General features: G+C 38.1%; 1 protein-coding gene across 1 annotated transcript in view; it reads right to left on the reverse strand.

Moving 5' to 3' along the window:
- Nucleotides 1-9,197, reverse strand: part of Pros1 (protein S) — a 76,335-nt gene that overhangs the window by 29,837 nt on the left and 37,301 nt on the right. The window contains exons 4-7 of the mRNA XM_005345249.3: nucleotides 7,967-8,053; nucleotides 6,736-6,858; nucleotides 6,508-6,639; nucleotides 3,680-3,805 (exon numbers count right to left, since the gene is read on the reverse strand). Of these exons, the coding sequence (XP_005345306.1) occupies nucleotides 3,680-3,805; nucleotides 6,508-6,639; nucleotides 6,736-6,858; nucleotides 7,967-8,053 (468 nt within the window). The remainder of the gene's footprint in view (nucleotides 1-3,679; nucleotides 3,806-6,507; nucleotides 6,640-6,735; nucleotides 6,859-7,966; nucleotides 8,054-9,197) is intronic.

Here is a 9,197-nt window from a genome sequence, read left to right on the forward strand (position 1 = left end):
ATAAATGACAACACCAAAAAGTTGACTTTTTATAATAGTGTAATAATTAATACTGGTCATATTCTCTTTTCTGTATTCAAAGATAGTTTATTCTGAAACTGAATAGGAGTAATACTGTCTCAGGAACACAGACTTATGTTACCATGAATTCCAGTTTCCAACATGGAAGCAATTCTACAAAACTTTTCTATGACAAAGAAATTCATGAAACAAGGTACTTGTTAAATACACTGGTAAAAGCATTAAGTAGATAAAGCAAAGTAGAGAAATCTCAGTTACAGCCATCAAATGGTACCTGATAACTCAGCCTTTTTAAAATATTTATTTATTTATGTATATGAGCGTTCTAATTGCATGTATGCCTGTGTGATCAAAGAGTACAACAGACCCCATTATAGATGGCTGTGAGACACTGTGTGGGTGCTGGGAATTGGACTTAGTACCTCTAGAAGAGCAACCAGTGCTCTTAATCACTGAGCCATCTCTCCAGGACAAACCTTTTTTTGTTTTGTTTTGTTTTGTTTTGTTTTGTTTTGTTTTGTTTTGTTTTGAAGACAGTGTTTCTCTCTTTAGCTCCTGGAACTCACTCTGTAGACCAGGCTAATCTCGAACTCCAGAGATTCACCTGCCTCTCCCTCCCTAGTGCTGATATTAAAGGTGTCCTCCACAACCTGCCCTTTGTTTGTTGAAAACTAGGGCTTTGTTAAGTTTATAAATTCCCAAAAGTCTTTGTTTGTTAGTGACAGGATGCTTGGTCTTACAGTTTGCTGCAGAGGTGGGCCAGAAGTGGCTACTCAGAGGACTAAGATAGCCCCAGATAAATTGTCATTGGGCTCTGGGCCGGCAACAATTAGAACCCTTCATAGTCTGCAGTTTTAACCAATCTATCAGCCTTTGTAGCTTCAGCTTCTTTGTAGCAATTCAGGTCCACACAATCATCTGCCACACCTATCTAGGCAGCATTGTCTACCCATTCATTTGCTATCTGCTCCTGCTGGTGACCTTCACTACTGCTCTCCACTTTCAGTGTCCTTCCGTCAGATCAATGCGTGACCTCATAGGCTTATTTCCTCCTCCCTGTTGATTGTGCTTCCTTAGTCAACCTTTCCCATGCTCGTGTCTCTTCATCACTGCGACGTTTTCAACAAGTTCTGTGAAAGAAGTCCTTCATCTCCCAGCACATCAATGTCTTTTGGTTTACATTTTAGAGTCCCTGTATTTTCCTCTCTTACCAATTCATAATGAATATCATAACACATGTTAGTATCTGTGTTGATTTTATCATGTGTCCCCAGTTGAAATTTCTGAGTAAATAGAGTGCCCATTGGACTCATTATCTTTTCCCACTATAGAGTATGTCCATAAATAATACTAAATAGTGAGTATCTGTCCTGATCATGATGGGTGATATTAAGAAGTTATAGATTTTAAGTTTAATGACATATATTAATGTTCTTTTTTTCAAACCTTATTGTGCTATTCCATAATTTGAAGTCTTTTAACTGATCTGCACCCAACTTTCCACATTGTACTAGCATGCCTAAGCTAAAGATTGTTTCAGGGCTACAGAAAGTCCTTGATATCTCATTGAATACACCCTATTATAAATTCATGAAGTTCTTATTAATACAACCGTGTAATATATGCTCTTTTAAATACTTTAGAATACATTTCCAGAGTTAGCGATACTTCAAATGCATTAAAATTGTATGATATAGGATTAAAATAAGATATATATGGGCTCATATATAAAACATTTAAAAATCTGTCCTTTAGCCGATGAAACTGCAATCTAGATGAAGAAAATGGCTAACAATGATGAGAGCAGATAATGATAACACAGGCTGGTCATGCAGTGTTGGAACAAGGACTTTCAATCTTATCATTGGCCAGAGGTTGGAAGGTTTTGCCATTGCTGGAGGCCACAAATGCCAGTGTGTTCGGGAGCTTTAGTTTCCATCTGTTTTGTTGTGGTTGTTATCTTGCCTCTTCTTTTACACAGCTACCTAGAAGGTAGCTACCTCTGAGGATATGACCAAAACACCAGTCCAGACACATGGACTAGACAGATATCTAGACAGATACTGGAGGCAGGGGGCTGGACAGACAGCTCACCTCCCATTTCTCAACAGTTTCTGCCATGAGTGGTACACTAAGCCCCCAAGTGAGCAGCTCAATGGTACCCCATTTCTGAGGCAGTGGCTACCCTGCAGAAGCTCTGCTAGTTTGCATCCCTTAGAAACTGAGCTGTGAATCTTTCTAAAACGTAACTTCCCCGTGGTCCATGAGATTCAGCCTTGGAGTTAAGAAGACAAGAGCCTGACCAATAGAAGTTCTGTGACTACAATAAGTCCCCGACTCCTGTGTTCCTTGAATTTAGGAAGCTTCTGTTTTAATCAAGGACTCTGCTTGTCTCTGTTTCAATGAATCTGAGAATTCATAAGTTTCCTAATAATAGCAATGGGGATAATGGAAAGTAGAAATAGGTGATTGTGGTGATAGGGTGACGGCAAACATTTCAACATCATACTATAAATAATTAGAAAAAAAAGTCTATTAGAAAATGACCATCCACTTACATAGATTCAAAGACAGAAAGGTTTATTATAATAGCAGGGATTATCTGTAATAAGGAAACCATTAAGAGAAAGCTGCTGTTATCTGCTCAGCAGTTTCTACTTGGGGTGATGACAAAGCTTTGAAAACAGACAACTGGGATGTGAAGGCTGCAGAGCTGTGTCTCTGAGCTTTTGCTTAAAAATGGTTACAAATACAGAGCATGCTCCATTATTGATGTTATTAGTTTTTGGCATGATGCTAATTCAGCTGGAAATTTTGAAATATTTAGAGAAATATATGAGATAATTCATATATGATAATCTGAAATCTAAGACAAAATAGACATAATGCATTGAAGCTTGCCAACGGATCCAAGCTGACACCATGCATCCTTATGGGGTTTTGGCATCTTAAATTAGTAACCCTCAGCTTTCTAGAGCTCCAGAGACCTTGTTTTCCTTTTATTCTTGACTTTATTTTTTATGCATGTGTGCCTGCATGCATATATGTGCAGCATGTATATGCATGTGTCAGAAGAGTCCAGAAGAGGATGTCAGATCCCCTAGAACTGGAGTGACACGTGGTTGTGAGCCAAATGAGATGGCCTCTGGGAACCGAATCCAGATCCTCTGCAAGAGCTGCAAAGTACTCCTAACTACGGAGCCATCTCTCCAATACCAAATTCCTGTTTTAAAGTCACATACATGCACAGAAAGTTACTGAAATAAATATTTGGAATGAAACCTAAGGTTAATAGGCAGGCTCATGGTTTCAGTCCCACAATTAAAGCATGTGTCATTTTTCTTTGTCTATATAAATTTTTCCTTACAAATTAAAAAGCTTCAATGTTACCTACAGGCTATTAAAATGTGTTAATTTTGCCATAATAACAAAGGGAGTCTCTAGTTTTTATAAAATTTAATGGGTTAAATGGCATGAATGACACATAAACTCAAAGATCATGGGTCTTAATTGATACTTCTATTCCATAAGGAAGTCAACAATCACCAAATCAACCAAGCTACACCAGAGATTAGCAAAAGAGATGCTTTTTCCAATATTAAGCCAGGGTTCCAACCCACCCTCCCTACCATAAGCAGGGATGCCATCATCATGTTACCTTTACAAGACTTTGATGAGAGATCATATCTGTAGCCCTCAGGACATTCACATTCAAAGTCTCCTGGGATGTTCTTGCACACAGCTGTGCCGCAAACACTCGGCTTCAGAGAGCACTCGTCCAGATCTACAAATAAAATCAATGTGTTAAACACTCGGTTTCAGAGAGCACTCATCCACATCTACAAATAAAATCAATATGGTAAAATTTTCCCAACAGTAAGGAAACACTTGGAACAGCAAAATAGTAAATCTATCACCCTGCTTTAGTTCCCTAGAAATGATTTTTATAGGAATTCATGGGAAATTGCACTAACGTTCCTTTTCAAGTATGTAAGAAAAAGAAAAGGATTTAGTCATTTTCTTATCTACTGGGGAGAAGTCTAAAAACACGTGAAAGAAGAGGCCAACTATGTTCTTAACGTTCTTTAAATGTATTTCTAAATTTTTATTTCTGAAACTGGTTGTAAATGTAGATTCACTCAACTCCTTATTACAATTATTCAACAAGTGCAAACTCATTTGCTTTATATCTTTATTTGGAGGTAGACAAATATCTAGTATTTTTACCCATCTTGCCCACAGTAATCAAGAATGATTTACATTTAAGGTGGGACTGAGTAAAATCTAAAAGTTTTTCAAACACTGCAATTATTCTGGTGTCTTTTAGTATTAGGTTAATACTGTAGAAATTTCAGATGTATTTGTTGCACTATGTAGTGTAGAAGGAAGCAAAAGATGGGTCGCAAGGAGGTGATGGGTGGCACTTTCAGGCAAACAGAAACAGTGAGATACAGTTCTGCACGGATGCAATTACTGCTCAGCTTTCTTCATGTAGGTGAAAGAGAAAGACAAATGCATTTCCAACATTGAAAAATGGCAGTTTATCTGGGGAGATGGACAGATGAAGACATTGCTCTGTTTCAAATAACTTGCTCCCAAATAATGGATTTAATCCCTATGGTAAGGGAATGTTTCTTCATCCTAAATGAGTCAATGCCAGTGTTTTAGGGGTAAAATTATACAAGAATTATGCAAATATTACTAATGAGGAAAAACACAAATACTTGAAATCTATAATATTCCTTACAACTTAATACGAATCCTTAGTTTATTGAAAAAAGTATTAAAAAGTTTTTTAAAAGTCCACACTTTTAGAAGAAAATAAAAACACATTTCTTAAATTACTTGGCTTTAGGCATATTTGTAGGGAAATACATAGATACTTTGAATTTACATACAGCACTTTGGCATGGTGATTCTGTCTCCACGCTAATGCCTGAAGAGGCTTTAGACTTTCATATCTGGTCAGTAACTGCTAACCTGAGTCCATGTATGTCCACACCAGGCCAAGGTCCTACTGTAATAGCTTTCTACATATTTTTCTGTACGTTCTAAGCTCTGCTGTATACCACAGATGAATTATTATGCAAAGAAAGAATGGAAGACACACATTCTGGTCTTCAGAAACATTCTGTTGGTTGTTGGGGGCACTGAGAAATGCACCCAGAGCTTCTACATGCTGAGCAAGCACTTCAACACTGAACTGTATTTTTAAAATATATATATATTTATAATCATACAGGCATGTATTAATTCAATATGGATATGAAAAAAATCACAAAATTGGGAAAAGAATAGATTATTCAAGTATTTAATTGTTAAAGTAGGAATGGGTACTACCTATTTATATATGCTGAATTATAACATCCTATAACTGCTCTTCTAATGATGTGCCTACTCTAATAGCCGAACTCAACATTTGAATAGACAGATAAGGAAGATATACAGTCATGAATTGGATAATAACTTGGGAGAGGCTGTTAATGCATTTCATTTCTGCGTCATTCCACGAGATCTGAATTGTATTGAACTACACAATGCTGACTACTACCAAGCAGACAGAAAATTCCTTAAATTTGAATTCAGACTGGGGACTTTCTAAGATAGAAGCAAAGGCTTACACAAGGAAACTTCACATTTAACCTACTGAATTTTTAACCTCTTAGGAAGAGGCACAAAATCCTTTTTAAAGGGTTTCTGCTTTGTGGCAAGAATTTGCCACAGGCTCAGAAGTCTGACTTTAACCATCCATTCGCCTAGCAGGGATACTTATAGATATCTTATAGCAATTCACGCAGTCCAATGAAGCAGTGTGTGAAAGGAGAATAAGGGAAAACATTAAAAGACAAAGATTCATGGAGAAAGTCAAAGGAAATAGAGCAACAAATATATAAAAGGCTGACCTGACAGATGATTTACATCCGTAGGAAACTATACTTAAGACCAGGGTGCAATAGTCAGTGTGTGAAGAGAATGAGAACCAGAGATTCTTCACCTTTCTCAAAGCCGGCATCGGAAATGGGGTGCAAAATGAAGGATTTATTTTGGAAGCCAGAAAGATATTTTTGAAGTGCAAAGATAAATATAAGAGTGATGGTATTAAGATTTGCAGATTTTCCTTGTGTAGCTGCTGTTCATCTTATGGAACAATAGGATGGTAGCTGATTCTGAAAACAGGACAGATGTTTTTGTAACATGCGTAGCACGGAAGCCTGTGTTTCCAATGAAGTGCTCTAATCACCCCTATTCATCACTAAACAAATTCTTGAAATATGCAATTGTACATGTAAACACACAGGAAGAAATTAAAATACACTTGCTTGCTATTGGTAGTTTAAACTAAAATGGAGTCCAAGACATAGTGGCACATTTATAATAAGTACTTTCTGACCAGAGTATTTTCCAGAAGTTTCTCAAGAAAATTCCTCTCCCTGAGCTATGATCGCTAACAGTGAATGTATTTTTATTCTACATCTGTGTTCTTACCTTTGCAGTCTTTTTTATTAGAAAGAATTGCAAAGCCACTTCTGCAAGAGCAGTGGTAACTTCCGGGAGTGTTTTCGCAAATCTGGCTACAGCCTCCATTTATGTTTAAGGGATCTTTACATTCATTTACATCTGCAATGGGAAAACAAAGTATTTTTAATGAAATACCACCTTCAAATAATCAGTCATGCGGTCAACTCGGAAAAGCCAAGGGTTTTTCATACATACCAAACTGACACTTGTCTCCCTGCCATCCTGGTTTACAGATGCACGTGAAAGCTGCCTGGCCGTCTTTGCAGCTCAGAAACCCGTCTTCGTTGCATGGCATGGGATCACATTGGTCTGGGATGGCTGAAGGAGACAGACCTCCACTTAATTTTAACCTCAGGCAAGAAAAGAAAATAGCAGAAATGGAAAAGTACAATTGCATCCCTAGAACCAATAAGACTACGATGCATCCTTCCAAACAGTACGGCCTTGGGATGTAGTTCAGTTGGTAGAGTGATTGATTATCTAGCCTTCACAAAGCCCTGCATTTGATCCCCAGCACTGCATACACCTGATAGGGTGGCTCAGGTCTGTAATCCAGGGCTCAGAAAATGAAGAAAGGGTGGTCAAGGTCATCTTTTCATAATAGTCAGTTCAAGGTCAGCCAGTGCTACTTAAGACACTAGCTGTCTTGGAACTCACTTGAACTCACAGAAACGTCTGGTTCCCCACGTGCTAGAATTAATGGCAGGCACCACCAAGACTGGCAAATACTTCTCTTGACTTGAGTCTTATAACAATTCCTTGAGGAGGGCAGACCAAGCAAACTATTCTCTGTGAGACAACAATACAATTTGGCAATTCCAACTTAGATTATGACAGAGCTTTTAAAAGGGACCTTCCTGCCTTAAATAAGAAGAAGTCCTATTAAAATCTATGAAGTAATGGTTTTCAAACACTGGAGAATGAGTTTCAGGAAAATGTGGTGCCTAAATGAAAGGTAATGAGCACAACAATCATGTGGTGGTCACCGTGGGCCCTGTATAGACTTCAGAGAATAAAGGCTGGTTTGATACACGTATTTTCATATTCATATCATTGATGCCCAAATGATAAAAAAACAAGCATGACTCTCTTCTGACAATTAGTAAACTGTAACATTTCGTCAGACTGTGCATACACAACTCTAACCAAAATAAAGATGCTAAAGTTACATTTTTGAAAGCATTAACCTGAAGCCTACCATCCCTCAACTGAAATGTTAGGGGGAAAATTCATTTTATGCAAAACAGATGCATTTACAACTGAAAAAATATGCTCCTATGTGCAGTTCAAAAAGTACATCACTCTTTGGCATAGCCTCCTTCAAGGGTTCACTTATTTAATGTAAACATGAGTTTACATAGACACAGAGTATTTTACTTCCCAAGTCTCCCATGTTATTTTATTTTGTTTGTAAATAGTAGTTTACCATTGACGCAGCTCCTGAGATCAGGGTAAGCATTGGTTGACTGCCGCGCAGCACTGAAGGCGCCAGCGCGGAAGGTGCCCAGGCAAGCTGTGAGAAAGAAAGGATGCAACAGTGTTACCGCAGTTTTGATCCGAACTACCAGTAGAAACCGTCCTAAAGCCGGGGTATTTCTGTTCTGATGGCGTCACAGGAGTTAGTACTCAACGTGCCACCCTAAAATTTCCATCTCCCCCTTTTTTGGGTCAAAGTTCAATAGAACTCAGTTAAGCTGAAGACGCTTATGAAGTCTGCATAGCGCGGCATTCTTTAAGAAGATGACCAAAGCAAGATGCACTGTCTTTTTATCGATGCTTCAACAGCATGTTTTCCTCTTCTTTTGAGTAACAGTATTTTATCTAAAATATATAATTGGATTGGCAGAAGTAAACAAAACACATATTCACCATATTATCAAAGCGACATTGATAAGATGAGGAGCATATTTATGTGTATTTTAAAGATATTTATTTAATATGTGTGTGCATGCACACATGTATGCACACTATGCCATGGAGAGCAGAGGACAACTTTTTGGGAGTCAGTACTCTCTTCCTTGTTTTTGAAGATCTCTTGTTATTTCTGTCACTGTACTCACTCCTGAGCACCTAGCCAGTTCCTCCATCTCAGCCTCTTTGCCGAGTGCTGGGATTGCTGTACATCTGGCTTTTTTTTTAACATGGGTTCTGGGCATTGCACTCAGGTCATCTTTTGTCTGCCCATCTGTGGACAAGAGAGAGAGAGAGAGAGAGAGAGAGAGAGAGAGAGAGAGAGATCTCTTTTTCCGATTGGAGAACCCCAGTTTGATGACAGGTGACCAGGTGACAATAACCGAGAGTCGCCTGGAATGTTCTTCATTTATTCTCTCCTCTTGAGGTAAGGGATTACTGCTATTCAGGCTGAATCAAAAGATTTTTTTCCTCTTCTTGTATGATGGTATTTTTCTGTTGCACATACTTTTAGGGCTACTCATCAAAACACTCTAGTGCAATTGAATAACTTAGTTCTCGACCATGTTTTCAACAACATCTGAAACTTATTTCTTATTCGTATTGATACAATCTGCTACACGCTGGTTCATTTTTTCACTATGGAAACAACCCATCTCGAAATTTGTCTCATTTGTATCACGGCTTATTTCAGTTTTGTGATATAGGGTACTGACCATCTACACCAGTTTGTGATATAGGATACT

Source organism: Microtus ochrogaster, chromosome 2 (assembly GCF_000317375.1).
Source record: "Microtus ochrogaster isolate Prairie Vole_2 chromosome 2, MicOch1.0, whole genome shotgun sequence".
In the NCBI taxonomy this organism is placed as follows: Eukaryota; Metazoa; Chordata; class Mammalia; order Rodentia; family Cricetidae; genus Microtus; species Microtus ochrogaster.